The sequence below is a fragment of the Sminthopsis crassicaudata genome, chromosome 3, assembly GCF_048593235.1.
Source record: "Sminthopsis crassicaudata isolate SCR6 chromosome 3, ASM4859323v1, whole genome shotgun sequence".
In the NCBI taxonomy this organism is placed as follows: domain Eukaryota; kingdom Metazoa; phylum Chordata; class Mammalia; order Dasyuromorphia; family Dasyuridae; genus Sminthopsis; species Sminthopsis crassicaudata.
In genome coordinates, this window is record NC_133619.1 from 502608793 (window position 1) to 502636581 (window position 27789).

At 35.8% G+C, this 27789-nt stretch overlaps 1 protein-coding gene across 16 annotated transcripts; it reads left to right on the top strand.

The window, feature by feature from the left end:
- Positions 1–27789, top strand: MSANTD2 (Myb/SANT DNA binding domain containing 2). Of its 16 annotated transcripts, XR_012488363.1 has the most exons (6): positions 94–663; positions 20541–20585; positions 21116–21371; positions 22873–22933; positions 24310–24634; positions 26455–26592. XR_012488363.1 is itself a non-coding variant. In XM_074303919.1 (5 exons), the coding sequence occupies exons 1-5, from the start codon at positions 151–153 to the stop codon at positions 27305–27307; spliced, it is 1572 nt and encodes a 523-aa protein (XP_074160020.1). In that variant the 5' UTR covers positions 106–150; the 3' UTR covers positions 27308–27789. The 16 variants fall into 16 exon arrangements, 11 of the variants coding, with proteins under 11 accessions (XP_074160027.1, XP_074160026.1, XP_074160028.1 ...); XM_074303919.1 differs by lacking the exon at positions 24310–24634 and having other exon boundaries at positions 106–663; positions 21272–21371; positions 26455–27789; XM_074303916.1 differs by lacking the exon at positions 24310–24634 and having other exon boundaries at positions 108–663; positions 26455–27789.

The window sequence follows — 27789 nt, forward strand, 5'->3', positions numbered from 1 at the left end:
GCCCCAGTCCCTGCAGTAGGCGCGCGAGCGAGACCATCCAACCCGCCCGCCCGAGAGCTCCTCAGAGAACAGCGGGTAGCTCTCGAAACCGCGGCGACCGGATGTGGGGGCGCGTCACTTCCGGGCGGTGCAGCAGCGGCCGCTCGGAAGATGGCTGCGCCCTGTGGCTCGGAGCTGCCCACTGACTCGCCGCTGAAGATCCCGAAGATGGAGGTGATGTCCCCGGCCTCTCCGGGCGGAATGAGCGATGGGAACCCGTCTCTATCTGACCCTTCCACGCCCAGCGGTGCCTCTCCGCTCGGACCCGGCAGCGCGGCTGGGTCGGGAGCAGCGACGGCGGGGGCTGGGGCCGGGGGACTGGGGCTGGGGGCCCGCAGCGCCGCCTCATCCTCCGTCTCCTTTTCCCCCGGCGGCGGTGGCGGGGCCGCCGCCGCCGCCGCCGCTGCCTGCCGGGGCATGTCGTGGACCCCGGCCGAGACCAACGCGCTGATAGCTGTGTGGGGCAACGAGCGGCTGGTGGAGGCGCGGTACCAGCAGCTGGAGGGAGCCGGCACGGTGTTCGGCAGCAAGGCCCCTGGGCCAGCCATGTACGAGCGCGTGTCCCGGGCCCTGGCCGAGCTGGGCTACGAGCGGACCCCGTCCCAGTGCCGGGAGCGCATCAAGGTAACCGGCCGCCCGGCCCGGGGCAGCGAACCTGATACACTGAGAGAAGGCGGGGAAGCCGGCCTCGGGGGGGCGGGGGCTGGGGCTGGGCTGTCCGCGGAGCTTCCCTCCGGGGCCGGGGGGCGGTTCGTTTCCCCTCCGCCTTTCTCTTCTCCCTTTGGGGAGGGGACTTTTTTCTAGGGGGGCCGCCGGGCCTCAAGTCTTCTGGGTGTGAACTTAAATGTCCTTACCGCCGCCGCCCCCTTTCTCGTGCTAATGTGGATGCTCCAGCGCTCCGAAGTTGGTGGTTTTTTCATTGTGTGCTGAGCGGCGGTCCTCGCGCTGCGGACGCCTCGTTCCCTCCAGCTTCGGGGCCCCTCGCTTTGTTCCTTAGTGTGGGGCTCCCGGGGTCGGAGGCGGGGTTGGGGAAGGGAAAATGAGCTCCCACTCTGGGTTTTCCAGAGTGGCTGAGCCACACTCACAAAAAGCGCTCTCTAGGACTACTGGCCTTTGTGTCAGTGGCCGTACCTCCAACTTGAGCTGCCAGCGGGGCTCGTGGGATTCCAGATGCCTCGGAAAGAGCTGCTGGCAGCCAGTCTTGTATTGTTACCGTGGCGAGTTAGTGGGCGCAACGACTCCCGGACTTGGAATTGGGAAGGAATGTGGAGTGAGACCGTTGTTTCCCTTGGCTTGAGACTTTCTAACATTTCTGATAGGCCCCGTATGAAAGCTATTCCTTTCCTCCAGTAGTAGATACTGAGCCCTATTTGGAGTAATAGGCAAAAAGCCTCACGAGTTTTGGGCTTCCACTTCCTTAGGCATTTTAACGTTTAGTGCTTTTAATCAGGATCAGAAGTTTCCTATTTTGGGAAGGTGCTTGGGGTGTTTTAATTTTATTTTTACTAATTTGTAGTTTTTAAGCCCGCGGGCTCCAGTTTTTGAGTTGTATTTTAGTTGAATCCGTTTGTGGTTACAAATCTCTAGTGTTCACCGGAGTTAAGACTCAGATAAGGATCCATCTTCCCAGACATCCCCCAATGAAAGACTTTCTGTTAATTTCTAAGCGTGGTACCTATTTCAACAACAGGTTCGGTAAAACACAACCTTTGTGACTGAGGCTGTTTCTCTCTAGTATATGGTTTTAAAATAGTAAAAGTCCTTTTTGGATTAGGGTCTTTTGGAAGGCTACTTCCTGATTTAGGAAAAATAATTTGGAAAATTTTGGCGTGACCAAAAACAAAGATATTTCAAATCTTTCTAATACTGTTCTAAGATCCTGCCAATTACTTCTCATTCTAAATTGATTTCATTCGTAGTGTCTTAGACTTTTTTAAAAAGTCTTTTACTTCTGTTCAGTAAAGCATTTGCTACGTTTTGGGCGCTGTGCTGGCTGCTGGGAATGCAAAAATTAAAATCAACATAATCCCCTCTCAACCCTCTAGGAATTTACTTTTTACTTTATCTGCCTCAGCCGAGCCCAAATAAATTGAGGGGGTGTGGAGTGGGGGGAGAGGAAACTTGGGGATGAATCCCCAGGAAAATGTGAGAAAGCCACGTAAGAAATTTGAGTTACTGTTTTTAAATTTAATGAAGAATAAGAAGCCTTTATCAGTATTTGATCCAGTCAGTTAATAGTCAAGGTCTATGAAGTTAGAAATTTGAGGAGCTCCCTATTTTTGATACATTTAACAGAAATAATCACTGATAATGTGCAATATACCATTCTTCTATTTAGGTTCTACTGAGGGATACACCCAGACCTTAAAATATGATCTATTTGAATTCTTTTGTAGAGGAATTCCAAGACTGGTCGAAAGTTGTTGAGCATTCTATGCCATTAATGAATCTACTGAACAGGGGCAGCTCTATTCTAGATATAATCCATGAAATAATCAAATATCATTCAGTCAATTTGCTCCACTGTCCCAGTCTGAAAGAGAAATTAATAAAGGAAATTATACAGTCTCATTAATATGTTTAAAGAAGATAAGTTTATCCATGCAAATGAAAATGACTAAGTTGTCCTTAAACTTCTCATGTCTAGGAGGTTATTTTAAAAAATACAAAACTTTTTTTTATCCGTTCTAACAGTACTACATTCCTTTGAAGTTCTATTTTGATGTCTCCAGTGTTTCAGACCTAGGTTGGTATAACACAAATTCTTGTAGCTACTGCCTATTGGAGCTGACTTTGGAATATGGGGGTGCTATATGTGTATTGTCCTAGAACTAGCCCAGCCAGATTCATCACTTTTTTAGTTACAGGATGATTAATTTTTTCAGTCATAAAAATTCTTGAAGACCATCTACAGAACAAAGGGTTTGAGTACTCTGTGGAGGAAGTTATACCTAAGGAAAACATTAATCCTTGAAGTATTGAAAGTAATACAATTTCATTTGTAACTATTCTAAGTTGAACAAGTATAGCTAAACTGCTTCAATTAACTTGGTTTAAAAGAAAGGGAGGAAAAAGAGCTTAACTTTTGTATTTCAATCAAAACAACCCAGACTTTATTATAAACTAAAGACTAGAAAGAGAACTTTCATAAGCTTGTACTATAATTCTTAGAACAATATTCATTTGTAAATTAGAAATAAAACAAAACATGTTGAATTACTATCTGAAAATTATTCAGAAATAAATTCATTAACTCTTTTAAAAAATTCATTGACTTTGAAGGGGAGTAGTATATTCTGCTTTTAAATGGTGATACAAGCAAATGACTTGCCACCAAATGTGAAAAAATAGAGGACTCCTTGCATTGATTAGAATTGTTGATTTAACTGATAACTTAATAACTGCTCAAAATTCTGAAGAAAAAGAAATTTGTGTAGGGCAGAAAAAATTGGCCTAGTTTAGTATCCATTCATAGCATGTCAAATTACTGTGCCTTGGAGAGGTTATTTTTCCAACGTAAGATCTATCCCTTTGTTAGGCAGGGTGAATTTGTCTATTTGATAATATTTATCTCATCATAAGAAGTAAAGACATATGGAGTTGATCCTAGTTGGATGTGGCTACTAATCATTTTTGGTTTTTTTCTAACTAGCCCAGTTTTGTAATTTAAGGACAGACACAATTTTGCTCTGATGAAAATAGCTGCCTATTGCTGCATGATTTATTATATCTTATAATTATTATAATAATCTTTTAAAAATTATTATAAACTAAATTGCCACTAATACAAATGATTGAATAAATACAAGCATCTTATATGAAACTTATAGAATATTATTAAGTAGAGCCAAATGTATTAATACAATAAACCCACAAAAACAAGTCTTGCTTATATAACCTTTTCCACTTCCATCTGAAATTCCACTAGCCTTGTCTTCTTTTTATAACATTGTAGTCACTTGTAGTTCTGGGTAATCTTACTTTCCATCATTTCAAGTAAATCTTTCCATATTTCCTTACATTCTTCAAATTTATCATTTACATAGTGTTTCACAACTTAACAAGATTTGACTTGATTATTTACTTCTGAAAAATATTTGTCAAAAAAGGTGAAAATGACTTGTGTTGGGGTGATCTAATCTTGAATTCTTTCTTGTGCTTGGCAAGAACATTTATTCACATCCATATATTGAGTACCATGTATATATTTAAAACATTAGGTTTTCTGAGTGATATAAAGAAATATACTTGGATACTTAAGTGATTCCATGGATTTCATTGATATGTATGCTTTCTTAAACTGTGAAGGTTGCAATGTACCCATCCTGTGCAGTTCTTGTCCATGATCTCATTGTCCATCATCTGTCACCACAGATGAGCCTCCCAATCTTTTTCTATATATGTAAATATTCTTTGCACAATACTGTATACATTATTATTGTGTATAGTAGTAGGCTATGCATTTGCAACCTAATGATTACAAGTAAATATTTGTAATTTGTACTATGATTACAGTTTGTTTGGGAAGATAAGACATACATGAAAAAGATGAGTAACCGTAAAAGTCAATGAATGCACAAGGTGTCTTAATATAGTGCATGAATTAAGTTGCAACTGAGGGAGTCTCAGTAAAGGCTATTTTCAGAAAAGAAGGGAATGTCACAGTTCATACTATGTTAGCAGTTCTTGGCTTTGACACTTTACCCAAGCTTTGAATTTATAAAATCATTCACTATTGAGCCAGATGCTGTGTTCACACTTTCAGTCAGTTAATCTGATGCACTGCAAAACTCATTCTCAAGTCCCATGTTTTTGGGCACTCTCCAAAAATTTGCCTCTTGGGAGTTGGCTTTATGTCCATGAAACAGATGTGTACTTCTGGCTTGCCACAAGAGGAATGCAAGGTGAATGTGTGATCTAAAAAACTTGTCTTTTATGGATCAATATTGCTTGCTTATTTAAGAACATGTTTAAAGATAATGGGTGGGATTTCTCCTTACCACTAAAAATAATTCTTAATTATTATTTTTTGGATTAATTAAAAATAATTATCACAATATCTAGAATATTTTTTATGATTCAGTAGATAAATTACTTTTTGCCTTAATTCTAATTATCATTTCTTAACCATCTTTTTGAGAGAATAGTGGGGTCTGTTCTGTTTTAAATTAAAGAGTTGCTTAGGGCCAAAAGTTGCCTTGTCATTGAGCATCTTAATAGGAGTATAATTTTCTCTATAGGTTCTACAAAAACTCTGCATTACGATGATGAAAAGTTTTCTACAAGCTGAATAGTGCTATCAAAGTATCTAGGATTTAATTAAATTGGTTATCTCTACTAAAATTTTTATCTATTTTATCTATTCTACTTTATTATATATGCTGATAATACCTTTCAGGTTTGTTGATTAGACTGAGAGAGGTGTAGGAAGTGCCCAGAACAACTCATTTAAAATATTATCTCATACCTTTTAAAACATATCCTTGTGGGACCTTTTGAAACATATCAAGAGTTTTCCCTAATTAGAAGTAAATCGACTTGCAAACATTTGTAAATGAATAGGATTCTGGGTTTGCTTTTTTAAAAACAATTTAAATGTGAGAGTATTGATGTGGTATAGAATTAAAATAGGATTGTGTTCTATTTTCAGAAAACCTAGTATACAAGAAATAAATTTGGGAAGGACATATTAGGGAAATATTTAAATTATAGAAATAGTTTTCCTTTTACAAAATAAGTACTATAACTCTGTTTTGTATGCCAAAGGGCCCTTTGAATGCTACAGAACCTTCTCACAATGTTTTTAAATACACAAAATAAAATACAAAGGATTATAAAGAAAATCAATTATCTTAAAATATACTTATCTAAAAAAAATCATGTATCTTAAGTTAAATTGCTTGCTTTAAATAATGTACTTACCTAATTAATTTAAAATCAGTTTGTAAAAATTCATATAATAATAATAGTCTGTAAAGTTCGTCGTGTCTCAATTATAATCCCTCTCTGGGAGGAGGTTTCTTTTTTGTATAATCCTTTTCTCTGTGAGCAGGTTTCTTGGGAGGCTTCTGGAGCCTCCAGCCAGAGCAAAGGTAGAATCTTGAATCTTCTTCTTCTTCCAAAAGTGTGGGATTGCTGGACTTGCGAATCCACGGGGCTTCTTCTCCTTAATCCAATCCAGAATGACTCCTCAGACTCAAAGTTCCTCTTTTTATCCTCCCAGAGAATGGGCTTGTGGGAACTCCTTACTGACCAAGAACTTGCTCCTTTTTAAAGGTGTGTAAACTCCTTTTCATAACTCCTTTTAAAGGTGTGAACTAAAACTGAACCCTGAGCTAGAGAATTGTTAAGTTCTGACTTAGCATCCAGTAAGAACCTAACATCTCCCCCTTTCTTTTGATTTAGAACATAGGGTGGTCATGACCTTGAAACATAAATCCATCAATAATGGGAGGTATTACACATAATTACATAAATTACATAAATACATAGTAATATAACACATGCTAGAAGTGATGTAACACATAACATGATTAAATAATCATAAATTGAGAATTTATACATGTCCATATGTCCATTGTCTATTAGTTCATGTGCCAGAAATTCAATAATTCCTGCAAGTTTTAAAGTCCTACAATAGTCTCATCTTGTGTTAGGAAATCCAATGATTCCTGATGATTTTAAAGTTCTTTAACAGTCTCTTTATCAGCCATGCTCTTTTAATGTCAGATGTTTCTTAAATCTTCTCCTTTGTTTTGAGGTTTTTCTCTTTTTCTGTCTCTGATGGACAAGGTGAATATGACTCATTTGGCACCCATCTGATTCCTTCTCCATCTGAAGAAATACAATCAAACTCTCTCCCCCAAGCAGTTAACCTATCTGGTCCCTTCCATTCACCATTTTCTGGGTCTCTCCACATCACCTGGCGATTATCTAAAGATAGTGGAGTTGCTCGTATTGGACACTGCCCTTCTGATGGGTTATAAAACCTGTGTGCCAGAGCCAGTGCATCTTTGTCAAAAATTTAAAAATTAATGGTATAGAGAACTAAATTTAGAAGTTCTCTAGAGTTACCTGTGACAATTTTTATAGCCTTTTACAATTTACAATGTTCTTTCTTATATATATATATATATATATATATATAAAAAACTTGGTCGTTACAATAATCTTTTTAGATAGACTGAATATTATTTCAGTTATTACATACAAAGAAACTAAAACTAGGCTTCAGTAGTCACTGTTTTTCCAAGGTCACTTTTCAAGAAAATCTGTGGTATAAAATGAGTCTTACTTGAATATAGTGAGCTATCATAGTTTGAGTGCCATAACCTGTTATATTCAGCAAAGTGGCATTAGTTTAGAACTTGAAGAAAATTTTCATTTTGGATCTGCTTTTTAGACATTAATAAGAATGTGCAGCCCACCATGTTATATATAGACATCACCATTTAGCACGAAACTAATACACAGTTTCAAACTTTAGGCTCAATTTTAAAAGACTGTAAAAACTGATCCGAAAATATCACTTGGAAACTAATCAACTCAATTTTGGAAGAGTAAATTATAAAGGCTTCTTATTTCTCTTTTGTCAACCTTATTCATTTCCTTAACACTTTCACAAGACAGTAATAACCAAAATTTATATCCAGTTAGATGTTGACCAATTTGTCATCACTTAAGTTTCTACAATATAATTGCTGCAGGAATTTTTCTTTCTATCCTGTGGTAGAAATGTTTTTTAATTGTTCAGTAATATCTTATTTTTCCAATTACATGTAAAGATAGTTTTCAACATTCATTTCTGCAAAATTCTGAGTTCCAAATTTTTTTCTCCCTCCTCCAAGCAATCTGATATAGATTATGCATATACAGTCATTTTAAACATATTTTCATATTTGTTATGTTGTGAAAGAAAAATCAGAACAAAAGGAAAAAAAAACATGAGAAAGAAAAAGCAAACTAAAATAAAATAGTGTACTTTGATTCTCATTCAAGCTCTGTAATTCTCTCTGGATGGGGATAGCATTTTTTATCCCCAGTTTATTGGAATTGTCTTAGATTGTTGTATTGCTGGGAAGAACTGAGTCTGTCATAATCATTCAATACACAATCTTGCCAATACTGTGTACAGTGTTCTCCTAGTTCTGCTTTCTTCACTCAGGATCAGTTCATGTAAGTCTTATCCAGGCTTTTCTGAAATCAGTCTACTCATCATTTCTTATAGAACAATAGTATTCCAGTACATTCATATACCACAATTTATTCAGCCATTCCCTAAGTTATGTGCATTCACTTAATTTCCAGTTCCTTGTGTGGTAGAAATTGTTTACTAAAATGTTGACCTTTCCATGTAAAGTTAAAGGAGTTCCAGTTTGGAATCAGAGGTTCCTGGGTTCAAAGTCTTATTCTACTCTTACGATTAGAGTGATCTATGGTCAATCACTTTAACTTTCTGGGCTTCAGTTTCTTCTATAAAATGAGAAGAGGGATTGGACTAGATGACTAGATACTTAGTTGGTACTTTCCATCTCTAATCTCTGATATTTAATGAATTTGTTCTAACTTGCTTTTTTTTTTTTTTTAAGTTTAGCTTGGTTTAATTTCATCTTTGTTTCTTAAATTTTTCCTATATTATCTGAATGACTGAAAAATGATCATTTCTTTACATTAGTATAGTTTACCCATTTGTAAATAAGAATCCAGTGAAACCCAATAGAAATGAAATTCTCCCAATCTCTCAAAAACTTTTTGCTTCCTAGTATTGGTTGTTATTGATTAGCTGACATTCCCACTATTAAACATTTTAATGTTTATTTTTATCATTACATATTTTTATATGTAAGTTTATAGCACCTTGTGTAACAATAGTGTATTTGAAACTGTGGAATGACACTGTTTGTTAGAACTGATCCTATAAAAAAGTTTTAAAAGTTATATTTTAAAAATTCATTGTAGTAGTTATATTTATTTAATTCTTCCCATTTCTCTGACTAAACCAAGTGCTCTTTTAATTGATCTTAGTGAGATCAGGAAAAATCCATTTTGGTTAAAATTTAGTTTATTTCTAACATCTGCAGATTCTTTCCCTGCAAGAGAGGACTTGAATTGTGGTTCAAGAAGAATTGAAAAATGTTTTGTTCTGGATTTTGACCTTTCAGCTACCTACTTTGATAATTGGTGGTGAAGTAAATAGAGTATTGGGCTAGGAGTCAGGAAGACCTGAGTTCAGCTCTGTGACCCTGGGATAGGTCATTTAATTTGTCATATAGTAGGTGTTTAATAAATATTTGCTGATTAATTGATTGAACTCTTTTGCCTCAAGTTTCCTTGAATTCAGTTCTTACTTGGAAGAATTGTTGAAGATCAAATGTGTAAAAGTGCTTAGCACAATGCCTGGCACATGGTAGGAGCTATATAAATGCCTTTCCCTCCCTTTCTTCCTATTTTAAAATGTTAGTAATTCATATACATAATTTAGAACAGCTAACAGAAATTGAACTTTTTTTAAGAGAAGAGATTGCTTTTATATCAATATTTAGAAATTTCTTTGGACTAATCATTATTTTTCTTAAAGCCAGAAGTTGATCTTTTATGGTTTTCAGATACATCATGAAAAATCCCAGTTTTCTATGTTCAAGATGATGTGTATTATTTTATCTAGGGCATTTTTTTCTACTGTGTAGTAAATTGTCACTGGGTTATAGGCTAACTAGCAGCACCATTCTAGCTTCTTCCTATAAGTAAGCTTTGATCCTAACTTTATCTCTTACAATCTAGCAAGAGTAAGATGTGTATTTCTCTTTAGAATGAAAGTGACAAGGAGGACAAAGTGTTGTGGGATCAGATGAAGAGGTCATGTGTAATAAGGGAGATGAGAGTTGCCCTAGGTCTGCTACTTATTACTTGTATTATCAAGTCATTTAACCTTTCTGAACTTTGCATCCCCATCTGTTTAAAAAAAAAAAATCGGCAGTTGTGCTACATGCTCACCAAGGTTCCGTTATCCTATGATCCTAAGACAAAGTCTTTGTGTACTCTTCTTTTTGATCTACTTACCCAAGTCTTTAAAATCTCCATATTGAATGTCAAGATATTTGCATGAATTATGAAAAATAACTTCATTACAAATTACTTTTAATTCATGAATGACAGATAGTGTTAGGGTCCCATTTTCCTACTATAAAAACCATAGACAAAATAAATTTGAAAATAAATAATTATGTAATTTAAATGAAAGAAGAAAAGTGACATTTACATTTTGGGTTAAAATTTCACTCTGACCAGTATTTGTTGTAAGCATTGCTTTATAGGTTAAAAATTTCCATTTAGTCAATAACCAGGAAGTATTTAATAATACTGTAATGGTAGATCAGTGGTGTTACATTTTTTAGTTGCAGCTAACTATACTTAGCAGAAAATAAGAAGCACTTAAAATTTAATGCTCTCCTTTTCTATAATTGGAGTGTTTTAGATAGTAATGTCAGGTATGTTTTTAATAGATATCAAGTTTAGAATAGGAGCATTAACATTTCTTTGGTTGAATATTTATGATTTTTAGGATATATCTGTGGAACAGAAGATATACAAAAAGTAAAGTATCAGCATACTTTTTAATATGTATATGAAGATGTAGCAATAAGTGCTGAAAGTAGAGTGATATGGAAGATGATATAGGAAGTTTGAGGAAAGGTGGCAAAAGGCAGGTTTTAATTACTGACATAGCTACCTGTTAGTGATAACTTGTAAAGTAGCTGAAATGTCCAACATATTTTAGATGGTTGACTACATCTATTCTCAATGTATATGTATGTGATTGTTCAAGGATTTCACTTTCCAAAATAACTCTTCCTTTCTAAAGAATCCCTTAAATCTTAACTCAAAATTGCAAATCAGATTGGGCTATGTATACTTCACTGATGGTACTAAGTAGCTAAGAAGTCAGCTATTAATGTATATATGTTTGAAACATTAAGTTTATGAAATGTTTGCTTATTCATTACTGCATCATATATATTTTGCTGGATTCAATTAGAATGACAATGCTGATATACATATAGATATAAGGAATCATTGTGATAACTTTATAGCGTCTCTAGTCTGCACAGTTGTGATCTACTGCTGTGTTCTTTCAATTTGATTATTTTTCACCATCTTTTTCTACTGGAATCTTTGTCTTATTTGAAAATGTTGTATTAAGAAGGGCATACCCTAGTCCTATTCTGTGTCCAATAATTTTCTTCTTTTTTGTTGAAATTATATTTCATGATGCTTGAGTTTATGTATTTTTTTTTCCCTAGCAAGTATGTCTTTCCCTTATTTTGTGCTTTGAAAGTATTGATGAAGTTCTCAAAAAAAAAAAAATCATGACAGTATTTTCTTCCTTATAAAGCATCTAATAAGTCCATATTATAAGATCACTGTAGGCATAATTCAGTAGAAAGGCACAGAATTTGGAGTCAGAAAATCTAGATTTGAATTTCAGGTTTTCATATTTCTGGGATTCTGTTTTCTTATCTAGAAAATTAAGTTGGGTTTAAATTAGGGGTTCATAACCTGGGAACTGTGTGTGTGTGTATGTGTGTGTGTAAGAAAATGAGTTCCTTTCAAATTTTTTGTATTTCATTTTAAATCTTTAAAAAACCATTTTAAGAAAGGGTCTATAGGCTTCACCAGATCCCAAAAGGGATCTATGACAAAAAAAAAAGATTTAAGAATCATTTGATTAGATGAACTTTCAGTTCTTATTGCTGTGGTCCTGTGACCATTGTTTCATTGAGGGACATCAGAAGTTGAAGTGCAGTTCTGATAATCTGTTTCTTATAGTCTTAAAAATAATGACCACTTATGATTAGCTCTTGAGGCAATGGAGTTTATTATATTTTGTAGTAGTCAACATTCTCTTTTCCTCAAGGATTCTCTGAACAATCAGAATAGACATAGACCTAATGAGTCCAGAAAACTATACTAGTATCCAGATTAAAACAGCTAGCTCAGGAGGAGGATCAAGTTTTTTTCTGGTTATCAAAACTAACTGGAGTCAGATGAACTAGATTCAAATCCTATCTCTGGTGCCTACAATTTATGTTACCTTGGAGCATGTCATGTAATCTCCCTGAACCTCAGATTCCTCATCTGTAAAATAAGAGGAAAGGATTAGATGGCCTGGGAAGCCTCTTCAAACTGTAGATCTATGATCCTGTCAAATCTTTCTCTTATGATGATTTTATGACACTTAAAGGAGTAAATGGATATATTGGAGTAATGGGTATTACATCTCATTGAAGACTGTGGTGACAGTTGAAAGAAAAATGAAGAAATAGGAGCTGTAAATGAACTTGCAGAGAGGCAGATTTAATCTTAGTATTAAAAAAAAATTCTAAATTAAAAACAGGATAAAAAACCGGGGATACTTCTTAGGTTTTTCTAAGATTTTAAGCAAAGACTACAGTCTCACTTGTAGGAATTCTTGTAAAGGAAATTTTTGGTCATTTGTGAATTGGACTAGATGACCGAGGTCCTTTCCAACTCTGTGAATAAGACAGTGATTATGGTATGTATATTGCTGAACAATTTCACTTCTGGACAATCCCTTAGAATTACTAAGGCTATAAATAAGGGAAACCTTTTGACAATGGTTATCTTTTTTTTATGCGACCTCAAGAGTAGAAATCAGCTGATTTATTTCATCTTTATAGTAAAGGTAACTATTTTATCTTTTTGAATTTCTTAAGCCATGTTTCAAATATAAGAAACAACTTAATTTGAATGACTAGGTTATGACTGTAGAAATCTTTCTTGCTTCAAGTAGGGATCAGATTACATGATCTCTTAAGTCTCTTCCAACTTTTAAATTCCATTATCCAATAGCCACAGAACCATTCCTTACAGATTAACAACGTTGTTGAAATTAAAAGTAGTATTTCATTGATAAGGAAACCATTATCAAAGATTAGAAGTACTGTTTAAACAATCTTCCTTGTCACCATTTGCACTGAGTAAAAGAATTCGTTACTTTTTATATTTGTACCTATTTTTTAATGACCTTTTCTGCTTCTGTTTTTCTTAGGAGGTATTAGGAAGTTCTTACCATCTCAGATTTTGTGTTGAAGTATGGCAACAATAGTGTATATAGAAGAATAACAGTGAGAGATGCCCAATTTAAGTCTAGCCAGATAACAAACCAAGTTGACTGTAGTTAGTTCAAGAAATTTTTCTGCTAATGACTTTCAGTTCTTTTTTCTAGAAAAATTCTATTTCTTCCCTCTGTTAATCTTCCCTTTATTTAAAATAAACCTCTAAGGAATTTTTAAAAAATTCTTAAATATTTAAAGAGCTTTTGTTTTAATTCTAAGAATTTTTTTTTTAATCCAGTCATGATTTAACTATTAAACATTGTGTCATCTTTTAATACAAACCAAAGTCTTTTTGGGGAAGTGTCTACTTGATGTAATTGGAGCCTGTGTTGCAATCAGAAATTCTCTTATCCCTCTTCCTCCCCTGGAAAGGATTTTAAAAAATTATATTGTGAATTTGCATAGTAAAAGAGAAATTTGGCAACTCTTACAGCCTTTGCAGCTGCAAAATCCACCAGTTCCCAGACATCAACAGCCCACAAGAATTTATCTGGGAGACAACCCTGGCTCTCCCTCAGAGTGTGGAGGCCTGGGCAGCATGGCGATGGCGACCTTTGTGAAAGATATCAAGCCCAGGACTTAAGAACCTGAATCTCATCTTCATTGTGCTAGAGACAGGCCGAGTGACCAAGACAAAAGACATGAGGTGAGGATCTGCAAAGTAGCAGACAAAACAGGTAGCATCAATATATCTTTTTGGGATGATATTGACAACCTGATCCATCCTGGGGAGATTATCCGACTCACCAAGGGGTATGCTTCAGTTTTAAAGGCTTTCTGACCCTCTACACTGGCCATGGGGGTGATGTACAGAAGATTGGAGAATTCTGTATGGTTTATTCTGAGGGCCCCAACTTCAGCAAGCCAGACCCTGAGTAGAGTGCCCAGCAGCTCAGCTCCCCAGCAAGATGATACAGAACGACAGCACTTCTGCCACTTCCCAGCCTCCAGCTGGCCTTTCTACAGCCTCTCCAGCCTCTTAAGAGTCAGAATGGGAATGGCCTAACATCCTCCCTCCCCACCCTGGCTCAGGCAGTGATTCCCCATCTACCCCATGTTCCCTCTCACAGCACCTGAATCACTGCAAGTAAGCTTAGCCACAGTCTGCTTTTGCTGGCACTCCAACCCCCTTCTCCAATCCTGTCAGCAACGGCAAAGAAATCCGGATGAGCAGCAAGAGATAGAGAGACACCTTTCCTTCTCCCTCACCGAGGACAAGCCTCTTATGTGTCTCCTCACTAAGAACAAAGACTGACTTTTTGGGAGCTAGCTGTGTTTGTGGTGTTATATTTTAGCCCTGAGCCTTCTTGGGATAATATATGAGGAGATGGTATTCTTCCCTCTTATTTCTTAAACTGAGCTCCCTTGCTCAAGTGAGAATAATATGTCTCTTTTTCCTTCACTCTGAGCATTCTAAACCTCATCTACCATTTCTAAAAATCAAATTTGGAATGAATCTGAGTATGTGTGATAAAGGGAACTACTTCTGCCCTCCCCTAATAAATAATTCCACCTTCAGAGAGAACGTGGAATTTAGGTGGCTTTGATTAAATTTACTTATACACTCCTCACCTATTCTTCTGACCATATCCAATCTTTGCTTATCACTCCCTAAATTACTTGTCTAAATGGACAGAATTTTCTACAGCCATTCCAAATCACTAGGATTAATATCCTATTTGTCATACTGAAATCGGAAGACAGATTAAGGTTTTATCATTGTGACTGCTTAGGAAGGTTGACAAAATATATTTATATTTGCTTATCATTGAAAATGAAAATGTGAGATTACCATGCATTATATGAATATTCTTACAGGTCATTTATCCAAAATAAGAATTGAATATTGAAGTCAGATAATTGATGGCAATTACAAAGCTATAGAATGAATCAATTTGGCAATAACATTTAGTTGGTGCAACAAGAAAAAAATTCTTGTCCAGTAGATCTATACCTCATAAGTTATTGTTTTGCATTAAATCCTAGTATACACTTCTGCTTGTTGAATTTTTTTTTTTTTTTTTTTTTTTTTTGGTTCTGCCAGAGAACAAGAGAATTTTGGCTATTTGTCTTTACATGCCATTCAGTCTAAGCAGTCAGTTGATTGGGGTTTAATATGAAAATAGAACCCAAACTAACTCAAAACTTAGAATCCCCCATGAGGACTATGATAATTTGTTACAAGGCAGGTTACTATGTAGACCTATTGTGTCTCTTACTTACATAGCTAAACTGTTTTCTATTAAAAAGTAGTAATTAAGATGATCTAGAAAGGGAAAAGGAAGAGCCAATAGTCTGTTGCTTTAGTTACATAAACACCCCCCTGCCCCGGCACACACACATTCTTTTACATTTTAGTCAGTAATTTGACATGCTATGTTAGGCGGTCAAAGACTCCAGAACTATAATTATTTTTCTTTGTAATGCAGTTTTATGCTCAAATAAAAGACAAAATGGTATACAGGTGATTTCAGCATCACAATATTATAGAAATAAATACATTGAAAACAAAGGGGAGCAGAGCAAAACTTGGGATCTTTGCAAGTATGGATAGATTTTGATGTTGTGTTGCTGATAGGTAGACCTCAAAAAAATGTATGAAGTAAATTGCCAGAAGTTTGTACCCTGTATTTTTACCATCTTTCTTGCCCATATTGAAATAAGTTTGTTTTCCCTTAACAGCTGCTAATTGAAACTTTCTTCTGCTAACTTTGCTGATCACACTGAGAAAATGTGATGAAGAAAGAACATTTTAGTATGCTCTAAAATAATAAAGATTTTTTAAAAAGATAATTCTTAAAAACAACTGGCAGAGTTCATTTTTTCCTCCTTTTGGAAGGTTCCTCACTTGTAGTTTTTATGAACAAGGATATGGGAAAGTTTTATCAGTTGGTGTTGTTAGAAAGCAGTAACCTTAGTCCAAAATAGGGAAATAATCTTAAAAATGACATGTGATTTGGTGCGTTTAAGAGTTAAGCTATTTTAGCCATAGTTTTTTCTTTGGTTCTTAGAAAATGAATTCCCGGATACTTTCCCCAAGGTTGATTTTGTTCCCCCCATTCTAATCATTTGGCCAAAAAGAGGAAATCACATGAATAATTTTCAATTGGCAAAGGATTTAAGATAAAGTATATCTAATCTCCATCTAGTATGGGTAGTTCTGTAACTACCATTGAAAGTTTATTTTGCTACTTGGTTTTTTTATTTTTATATTTTAATTGTGTTTCCTACTATTACAACTCAGCTTTCTTTCCTGCAGTATAACTTTATTTTTCATCTGATTTCTGACACGTGATCATGCCAAGTGTCTTTCAAATAACACATTTACCTGAATGTGGCTATTGTGGCCCATTTTTTCTACTTCTTATTGGATGTTCTGTTTCACCTATAACCATTTCTTATAGATCAGTGGTTCTGTCATGGTAATTCTTTTCTGATTATATGTAAAATGGGGCAAACTTTGAGGAGATGATTGTGCTGATAGTAGAAATTGGTGACATTCTACCCTGCTTTATGAATTTGCTTAATTCCTTTTATGCTGTGGCAGGCTTGGGAGGAATTTATTTCTTTTCACTTCCTGAGAATCTAGGATTTTAGGAGATATGAGGGAAAGAGACCTACTCCCACCCCAAAAGTATCTTGTATAATGTCAGGGAGGGCTGTGATGAAACCACTGCCCTACTTGTAGATCTTATTTTTCCAAGCTTTTCATTATTTTATTTGCCCTTTTCTGAACTCTACAATTTCCCTCTCTTGTAGCTGGTGCGATGCCCAGAACTGAATGCTGTGCTCCAGCTGTTGCCTCACCGGTGCTGAATAGAGAGGAAGAACCACCTTCATAGCTTACATGTGATTCCTCTGCTTATACAACCCAATACTGGATTTACTTATTTTGGCAAGAGAGTTGCATTGTGCACTGTATTTAATGTTTCGTGTACTGTAACCCTGGGTCTTTCTCTGCATTGCTACTGTTAAACCCAAATCCTGCCAATCTCAATTCCTGCCTCTGTTTACTCCTCAGATAGACTGCTTTGCATTCATCCCCAATGAATGTCATCTTCTTGTTCTTTCATTTTCTTTTCTTTTAATCTTAAAATTGGCCAAAAAATTAACTATGTTCTATAAGTTGTCAGTCATCTTTTTCTCCCTACTTTGGTAGTGGGGCATTTTTCAAATCTTTTCTTTGATTCTCGACTTTTTTTAATCCTCAAATAATTGGCATGGTGGACTTCAATAAGAGTTCACTTGGCATTTCTTCTAAACTCACTACTGAAGCACTCACACCTGTATGATTTGGTCATCTGATCAAACTGGTATTTTAGTGCTCATATAGCTGTAATTTAAAAAACAAAACTTGTTCAAGATATAAGATAATGTGACTGTTAATTTTTCTTATGGGAACAATCATGTGTATATCTATCTATCTATCTATGTAGATAGATAGATATATTTAATTTTCTATGAAAATATTTGATAATAAGTAACTATACTGACTACTCCACTTTGAATATTTTCTGTATCCTAGAAAAGTAAATCCTCCAAAGTTTAAGCAAATTTTCTTCCCCTAAATTTTAATCACTTAAATTTTTTTTCTGAATCTAAGTTCCTTTGACTTTGAGGTGGGATAAAAAAGAGAAGGGAAAAAAGAAACATTTCTTCTTAATACTTGAAATTATTTTTCTAAGAAAGGCCAGAATGAGTTTCTTGCCAGATATGGCCTGTCAGCAAATGAGAGGTGAGACTTCTCCCTGAGAATCATCAAGGTTCCCTTTCCTAGATTCTGGAGTAATTTGGTGTCAGGACGTAGACTAGGGGATTTCCCCATATTCTTTTGTACATATAGTACATATTTTTTTAATATTATTTCCCATAAGTAATCTTTTGTAGTTAGAAAGGTCTGCTTTTTTTCTGGTCAGGTATATTGAGACATGAAGGAATCTCCCTCCTATTTATCCACCCCAAATCCCCTAAATTAGCTGTATCATAGTGTTTCTCAGAGAGTTAGACAAACATTTCTCAGTTATAATGTTTCCTTCAAGTCTAGAGACATGATCTGTCTTGACGAACATGCCTTACATATGTTATATGAAAAATATGAAATCATCTTGGTTCTTGGGTCCATGCTGGAGATCAGCAAGGCACTTCTGCTTTAAACATTTCTTGAAATAAGTACATTTCTTGAGAGGACTGAAGCCAAATTTACCTGAAAACAGTGTGGTTCAATGGAAAGAATACCAGCCATAGAATCAGAAGACCTTGGTTCAAATCCTGTCTCTGATGCTTGCTACTTATATGCCCTTTGGTCACTTAATCTCCCTGGGCCTCAGTTTCTTCATTTGTAAATGAGGGGGTTGGAATAAATGGCCTCTGAGTTCTAGTTCTAGATCTATATTTCTAGCTAGTTTTGACATTATTCTTTTCTATATCAAATTCCTAATGTGATATTTGCTTACTCAGATCTTTAACAATGAAATGGAATATTTCTTTCCTGTATGAGCTATTAGAAGTAGGTTTATAGCAATAATTATTAGTCCCTCTTGAGTAAAAGAAACCAAGTCATCAGGCCAATATTCCAAAAACGGATCTGGGACTTCTCAACCATTGTGTAACTACTAGACTTTACTACTTTCTTCATGCACATTTATATAAGCCTCATGAAATTTCAAGTTTAGCTGACTACAATTTAGTGGTTACACAGATGGTAAAAGAGCCTGTTTTGTGGTTTTCCACCATGCTTGGTATCAGAGATTGGTGGTTTTTCTTTGGTCTGTATTATTTCCTAGTGGGTTTGATGTGGCTAAGTTACCTTTCTTTAGAGAGATGATTTTAGCACTATTCCTTGATTTCCCAAATTGCTATCAGTGATAATTTTGGCTGGGATATTTTATGTAGTGAATTTTTTCTCTGGGTAACTTGCAAGGATTGAGCAGCGATATCATTTCTATCTTCATTTATGGCCTTGGAGGGTGAAAGGAGCGTGGTTGGGAAACTCCATTTATGGCCCTAGTTGGGCTGATTAAGGACGGGGGTGGGGGGTGGTTAGGATTTTTTGGAGGCAAGAACAAAATATTGTAAGAGTTAAAAAAAAAAAAAAAAAAAAAACTTGGCTGGGGTCACTTGCAATTCAAATTCTAATCTTTGTAAAGAGGGCAGAATTCCCTGGGGTACGGGAATATTTTGAGGTTTGAATGAGAGAAACTTTGAAGGTACTTGTGTCTTCTTTGATTAAAAAGCTTGCTTATTGATCATTTTCCAAATCCAGAGTTCTAACAATAGTTCTGGGCAGATTTGGAGCCTAAAATACCCATTAAGAAGGTTGTGTTGAAGGGGATTGTTGTACCCCTAGTTTTAAAAAAATAAAAAAAATAAAAAAAAAAAGGAAAGACTACGAAATATTACCAACAACTTTAATACTTTGAATGGTTCATTTGAGATACCAAAAGAGAATGGGAAGAAGATTGAATTAAATAGGGAAGTGATTATGCAGGGAATACAATGGGTAACATTTAGGATGGACTGTGCAGTTCATCATCTTTATCATTCTTTTATACTTACCATTGTTCATTCTGTATGTTTATCTTCAAGTGACACATTTTGGAATAAAATGTAAAATCATTGTTTTAATAGTATTGGAGGCCTTAAAAAGGTTATCAAGAGTTTTTGATGGAATAGATAATGTATTGACTTACAGGATTTAACCTTATATCTAAAGAAGAAATTTACAGTTATACTAATGCCTCCATATTCTGAAATGAACCAGCTATGCATAGTTGAATACAGAAGTACTTGGAACTCATCTGGGAATAAGAGGTGGGGGTGGGGGTGTGAGAGAGATGGCATTGTCTCTTAGGCAAACTGCTCATGTAGTTAAACATAAGGAAACAGAATGGATGTTGGAAGGGTACAAGTGGGGAGGGGGTAGGAATATAGCTAACTATATTTGGAAGCTGGTGCCAGGTCTTTATTAAATCCTTTAAAATAACATATCTTAAGGTGTGCTACTCAATAACATATCTTAGGGTATATCACTTGGTTATAGAAAATGGTGTTGATAATCAGAAATGAAATGAAGACCATACAAATAACAGCTCCTGTGCAACAGTAACTTTAATATATCTGTATATTTGTGTAACATTTTTAATATATAATAATTTAATAGGAAAGGAAATAAAATATGTTCCCTTCCAACCCACTTTCTTAAAAAAAAAAAAAAAGGCAATTATGTACCTTTGTTCATTTTAGCTGACAATTTGGGTCTTAAAGTAGATTTGTAATATATTAGGTTCTTATTAGATCAAGGTTAGAATATTATTTCTTGATAATTGATATGTTAGATATTGATTTGACCTCTATTTTAAATTTCAGCAGCTTCCCAAGAGACAGAATGAGTTAGTAAGGAATACAGACTATGTAAGTAATATATTTTACTAGCTAATTAGTTTAGGCAATTGTTTTTTTTTTTTTTTTTATCTGTATTCCTCCTTAACTTAGAATAAGGAAGGTTGTATTCTTTGCTTTGGGGAATCCTCTTTTCTGTCCTCCCTTCCCTCACCTTTTTCCAAATTCTGGGCACAATAGCAGCTGTACTCTCTCTTCTGTGGCAGGTGTGCATCCTATTGGCTGGCTGGTACTTCTTGGTTGTTTTTTTAATGGGGGAGGAGGGATAAAATGTGTGTATCGGGTACATGCTATGATGTAATGTTTCTTGTTTTATAATGGATAATTAACTGCAAAGCTGTTGTTTGAATTGTAATGTGTTTGAGTTATTGCTGAATATAGTATTTTTCTAATATAATGAATGAAAATGAAATTTAGCATTCCTATAACAATGTGTCTGTGTTTGTCTGTTTGTGTCTGTTTAATAGTAATTAATATCTGTGGTCCATACCTGGAAGAGGAAGTACAGATTTAAAGGAATAACAAAAGACTTTGTGTCTTAGACCCTTCGCAGGTGTTACAGTCGGGTGAAAGAACATGGTGTTGGGAAAAGAAAGAGCAGTTACACATTTGAACAGTTGGAACAGGTGTTTGGTCAGGGAGGATGGGATGCTCAGCCCTGCCAGCCTGTACTTATTAACAGTAGTGGCTTGTACCAGGAGCTGGAGTCAGATGGCAGCACTATGGAGGATTATTCACAGGAGGACTGGGGAAACCACAGTCAGGATCTACATGGCTATCCAACAGATCAGGAATTGGGTAAGAGAGCCATTATCTACCCTTATGTTGCATACTGCTATAGATAATCCAGGACTATATCCTGGTACCATTCCCACTTGGCACTAGGTGGTTACTACCTTTTGTAGTCAGATATCTTATAGCATGATTTTTCTATTGATATTTAAGATTATTGATTTTGAAGACTTTTGAATTCAGAGCAATTTACTTTTAAATGTAGTATATGGTGTCTGTACCCTATAATTCCCGAATAATTACAAAGTTTATTAGCTATTTCCATATTGTTTGGTTTTACTATTTTTTTCTTCATTTGGACAAAATACTGACATTTTGATTGCCCTTTTTGGTTATTAAACTTAAATATGGATGAAGGTCCCTGTTAGGCTTCAACTGGGCTGAAAAAAAGGTAGAGTTCTTCAATTTACCTTGAAAAAGTCCTAAAAAGAATGATTTATTCAAGATATTATTTAAATCAAAATATTTACCATGTGCTTATTCTAACTAGTTAGTGATATGGCTATAAGCAGCCCCAATGACATGAGTGTTTTATTTGCAACTTGTATTTGATCAAGAGATTTTTTTTTTTAACATTTAACTTTCTGATCATTATTTTATGAAAAAGACCCTTTGCAGTCACTATATATCAGTTAAGTTTTATGAAAATAACTCATACTTTGGCCAAAATCCTGTTACCTCATGTTGAAGTAATTAAGAAATCCCTATGAAATGAATCTAGGGCTATCCATACTTTTGTAATAAGGGTAGCATGAACTCCTTAGCAGATAAAATCTAAATACAATATCTAAAATCCTAATGGCAGAAAAGAATTGGATGAAAAAAGCAAGAGTTGGATGCTGATCTAAAATTAGTATTTCAAAATGATACTGTATTTTAAGATAAAAAATGTTCAAATGTTGAATGAGGAAGAAAAAAATGTTAAATGCAAGAAAGGATCTTGATATAGTAGGAAAGAAAAAAAATAATATACTTAAATAGAAAGTATTTAACCACATTTTATTTTTGAAGTGCATTAATAAAGGCTAAATTATTTTAGTGTCCTGCGACTCGTTTCGTTCTGATAGGTTAATTCACTAAAATCTTTGAAAAAAAATTACATGTTATATACATTTAGGAAGTTTTTTTTTTTTATATTGGAGAAATAATTGCTTTGAAAAATTTACATGGAAAATCTAAGTTGAACAGAATTGTTTTCATTCTTGTGGTTTTAAAATCATGTTCATAGTGAAATGAAACTTTAATCTCCTAGCTAGAAATCCATTGGTGACCTTGAAGAATCTTGTACATGTAGAGCTGGTTTCTGATCGTGCATATAAATGTGTGCATCTCATTATTTGGGAGATATATTTATAAATCTGGCATTGAACTACAACAGTATTTGACACTAGAATTAATGCCTACCAATTGAAAATATGGAATCAACAGTAAAGATAGTTACAAATCTGCATAAATGTATGTCATGGCTTAACAATATGTAACTCATCTTCAAAACTTTGCCTTTCAGATGAAATGCCTGTCACAAAGAGAACATTAAAAATAAAACAAGAGTCTTCTGAAGAAGCACAGTAAGTAGCTGTTTCACCTTGCCACAAAGTGAATTTCCTCTAGGGATGGTGAACATTGGGAGAAATTTAGAAACTTGTAATTATACATGTGTGCAAAATCATAGCCATACCACTAAAGAAGCATATTTATTCATCTCTTGACTTTCTCCATAATGTTATCCCTAAAAGTCATCTTCAAATGCTGAGAATTTTACATCTGAGAAGGAGAAATTCATTATTAAATGAAAAGGTGTGTGTATGTGTCTGCTAGAGTGTGTGGGTGTGGAATACTTTGCTGTTTAAACAGATTCAGAAATAAAGCAGAAGGGTCTTAAGGCTAGATGGAAAAGTTGTGGGACAAAAAGTACTCAATTTTTCTTTTACATCTTAAGTTGCATTTTGTGTAGCCAGATGTCCTACTTCCTTAGTTGGGAAGCAAAAAAAAGCAATTAGTAGAAAGGAGAATGAAAAAGGTTAGGAGCCAGGGCCTTTTGATTATGGCCTGATGTGCTAATTTTTTCCCCAAGAGCCTGGTATTTTCTGTTATGTTAAATATTTCAACTCTCTGGGATCTCAATAACATGTAAGTGACTTATTCTTTTTAATGATTTTGAATGCAGTGTTGAGCCTAATTATTGTTGAGAAAAAGTGAAGAGACAAAATTATGGGGAAATAAAAGTTCCCAATCTGTAATCTTGACATCATCTGAGAAGATGGTGGGAAGAAGTGGAGAGAAAGTGGCAAGAAGAAATTGCTGCAGTAGTGATCAGTATAGTGAAGAGAGACTAGGTGCTTTTCTTTGGAATCTCCCTTTTCCCCTTCCTTTGACAGCTGCCCCACTCTGACTTCTTAGAACATTCCCTCTGGGACCAGAACATTAATCACTAGGCCTGATGGCTATAGCTGGGGGTGAGTAGTAGAAATTTGAACTAAAAATCTTGAGCTGCCTTAAGAATCCTTTCACTAGATACCTTCAGGTAAATGCTAGATGATCATTTTTCAGGGATATTATAGAGGGCCTTTATTTTTCCTTAAGAACTATTTGACTTTTTAGATATTTTTATTAGATAGGACTTTTGAGATCACTTCCAAGTCTAAGATCTTATTATTTTGACCAGTTATGATTAACATTTTAATGAACTGTTTTTAAAAATTGCAATAGAATGAGGACAAATAATTTCAAACTCAAACTAAGTTTGGAATTATCCCTTGACTAGATTTAGGAATCATCTTTTATGACTATGGAACTAAAGTATCCCAAAAGAAGGGAAACACTTTAATTCTACAATTTTTAAAGTAAAGTTTAACAAGTTCTTAGTTCATCCTTCCCCATACCCCACCCCACTCCCAAAAAAGCCATTGGCTCTTTCACTAAAATGTCCCACCTCTCCCTTTAGCCACCAGAGATCTACAGGGGAGGCCCTGCAGTTGGTGTAACTGGGGCTGAATTCAAACTGCACAGAATCGGTGCCACCAACCTCAAACCACCTGAACTTTTCCCGTTGTTGGAACTCCGGAGTCCAGGAAAAACGACAGACAGATCGCAGGGACTCTTTGAGTAACTCTGGGTCTAGCTCCCTGTTTGTGCTCCATAGCTCCGAAGAGCTGATGTGAGCCGTAGGAGCTCCAAGCTGAGATCAGATCAGCAGGGCAGGAAACTGACCGGCTCTGCAGAGATCTCCAAGCTGTGCCGCCTCCTCTCTCCAGTTCACACCCCACACGGTGAGAGATTTGAAGAGGTTCCTTAGGGTGCTCACTCTGCAGTGCAGGGGTCTCTCCAGAACTGTTCCCTGCAGTGTCTAACTGTAGTATTACTGATGGTGTAGGGCTGTGACAATGCTGAACATCTTCATTTGTGTAGCAGTACTAGACATAGGAGGGCTTAACCAGGTTAGCTATCATGAGTTACAGCAAAATATGCCATCCAAAGATGATACTACCCAGCCCAAAATCAAAAGAATATATTCTTTAAGTTATTTTTCACTGAGAAGAAGGGCTTCATGTTAAACCATTCATACTATGTTGCTTGGTCCTCCTTATGACTGGATAAAATTTCATTTGGAAGATAGCTGCCTGAGATCAGGGATTTGCAAGACTGGTCATGGAATGGTTTTTCTCTTTTCGAAGCTAATTTGCCCATTCAGAAATAGACTCCTGGACCTTGGCCTTGAGAGCACCAAGAATTATAAAAATAGACTTTATTGGATGCTTACTATTTTTCAGCATATATGTAAAAGAATAGATGTTATTTTTTAATAAAGCAGCAAATGAATTTAGAAGGGTCATTTCATCTTCTGGGAACTATGTAAGACAAACAAAAGGGCCTTCACACTGAATGTCTCTGACACCCAGAGGAAGATGATGCAATTTATGAATTCTTTATCAAACAAAAGTGAATGGGTAGGAGAACAGATTTGACATGTGATCATGTGTAGTCTGGGAAAGATACATATGGATGTCCCTCAAAGAGTGTTCAGCCTGATAGGAATGTCTCAAAAGGCCACAATTCTCTCTCCTCTTCCTCCAAAGAGCTGCTACTAAATCAGGAATGTTCATCTTTATTCTTCGCTTTTGTTTGACTGTGTGTGAGTGTGTTAGTTCAGCATAATGCAGATTGAATCTACAATTAATATATAGTAAGTGATTCCTATAGAAGGGTAAATCAGAATAATTCTGATGAATTCCATTAAAACAAAGGTCTTAGCTACTGCTATAAATGAGACCAGCCAAGAAAAGAATTCAACCAACTACATCCCCTTGATCAACCCAGCACTTTTGCAACTTCAAGTGTAGCAACATGTGAAATGAGAATTTCCAAGTTTTTTCTTTTTTTTGTCTTGTGTATTCAAGCACTTTCTTCATTGCTGCTTTCTTTTTCCGGGACAATCTTAGTATAAGTATATATTTTCTGCTGTGTTCCAATACTCTTTAATCTTATTCCTAATGTCTATTTTTGTTAGGATTAACGGCTTCGATTGAATGTAAGTCTTTGCCACATAGATTCATTCTTAGGGCTTAATGCTGTGCTAAGTCAACGTAACAGTGGTATTAGGAAGACACTGAGATGGTGATGTATTTTAAGTATTTTTGAAATAGCAAAAAGGCACTGATAGTGTTTTATGTCTGATTTTGATCCAATTATTTGAATAGGTCCCATGGCAGGTATAGGCCACGTAAGTTTGGTTTGATGTATCAGAAATACCAGGTTTGGACTACAGTGATTTTTTAAGTGGTACAAGATACGTTTTCAAAACCAGTATTTTTCAGCTTCACTCAGGAATGGAAGCTCATAAAGCTCACCATTAACTTTACATTATTGATAGGTACTTTTTGATATGTTTGTGATTTCTGAAATTTGAATATCTGATTTTTTCAAAAAATATTTTATTAAATTGGATTCTACCCAGACTAGAGAGATGATTTAAGTCTTCTTCCTTTAATTCTACAAAGAGTAAATTTTTCTCAGACCTCTCTTATAGGAAAATTGTGCTACTGTAATCCTCTGTCCACCTGAATTTTTTTTTTTTTTTTTTTCCTTTTAGGAAGCGTGACATTATGCAAAATATTGTGCAGATTTTGGAATCAGTACAGTTAAAATGGGAACTGTTTCAGAGCTGGACAGACTTTTCCAGGCTCCATCTTTCTAACAAACTGGCCATTTTTGGCATTGGCTACAATACTCGTTGGAAAGAGGATATCCGTTACCACTATGCTGAAATCAGCTCCCAGGTGCCTCTTGGCAAGCGTCTTCGGGAATACTTCAATTCAGAGAAACCTGAAGGCCGGATCATTATGACACGAGTACAGAAAATGAACTGGAAAAATGTTTATTATAAATTCTTAGAAATCACAATTAGTGAAGCCAGATGCCTAGAGTTGCACATGGAGATTGACTGGATACCCATTGCCCACTCCAAGCCAACTGGTGGGAACGTTGTTCAATATTTATTGCCAGGGGGTATTCCCAAAAGCCCAGGCCTTTATGCTATTGGTTATGAAGAATGTATTGAAAGGGCACTTTCACCACACTTGGAACGCCGTACCCAGGACATAGGAAAGGAAGCCCGAGGAGACACAGAGACTCTTTCATCACAGGCCTCCTTACAAGTGGACATGGAGTCCACCCGCATTATCTATTGCTACCTTGGGATTGCTGAGGTTCGGACTCTGCAGCAATGCTTGTTTTTACATTTCCAAGCAAACACCAAAACCTTCAGTAAAGATTGGGTTGGTATCAATGGTTTTTTGTCTCAGAACTGCATTGTGGAACCTGGTGTGTCCCCTAAGTCCATTTATATCAAATTTGTGGAAGTAGAAAGGGACTTTCTTTCTGCTGGCTCTTTAGTGGAGTGCCTGGAAAAAGCCATTGGATACCCCTTAAAATTTAACAACTGATTTCCATCCTTCATAAGGATTTGGGTTTTTGTCTCCCTTCCTTCCCCTTATCTGCCTCTCCCATATACCCACTGCCATCGGACTCTTCATGGAAATTGTCTTTCCACGGTTGGGCCAGTACAACTTTAAAGGAATCAAAGTGGACTTCAAGAAAGAAGCAACAAAACCACTCCTGAAAAATGCTTATTCTGAGCAAACGAGACACAATGGACTTGCAGGGTGGGTCAGCTGGTTTTGCTTTTTTGTTTGTTTGTTTTTTTAAAACAAAAATTTTTAAAATATGGATTTTAGAGCCCTGATATAAACAACTGTAGGTACATTCCACATTGGACTGAACTTATACTTTTGAGTTTCATATGAAATTGAAAAACTGTATTTTTTTCACAATGTTTCATTTTTACACATCTCTCTTATGTCTCTATATAAGTGTTATTTACAGACCTGAATAAATAAGCAATAGATAATGGCAAGTTAAATCTTGA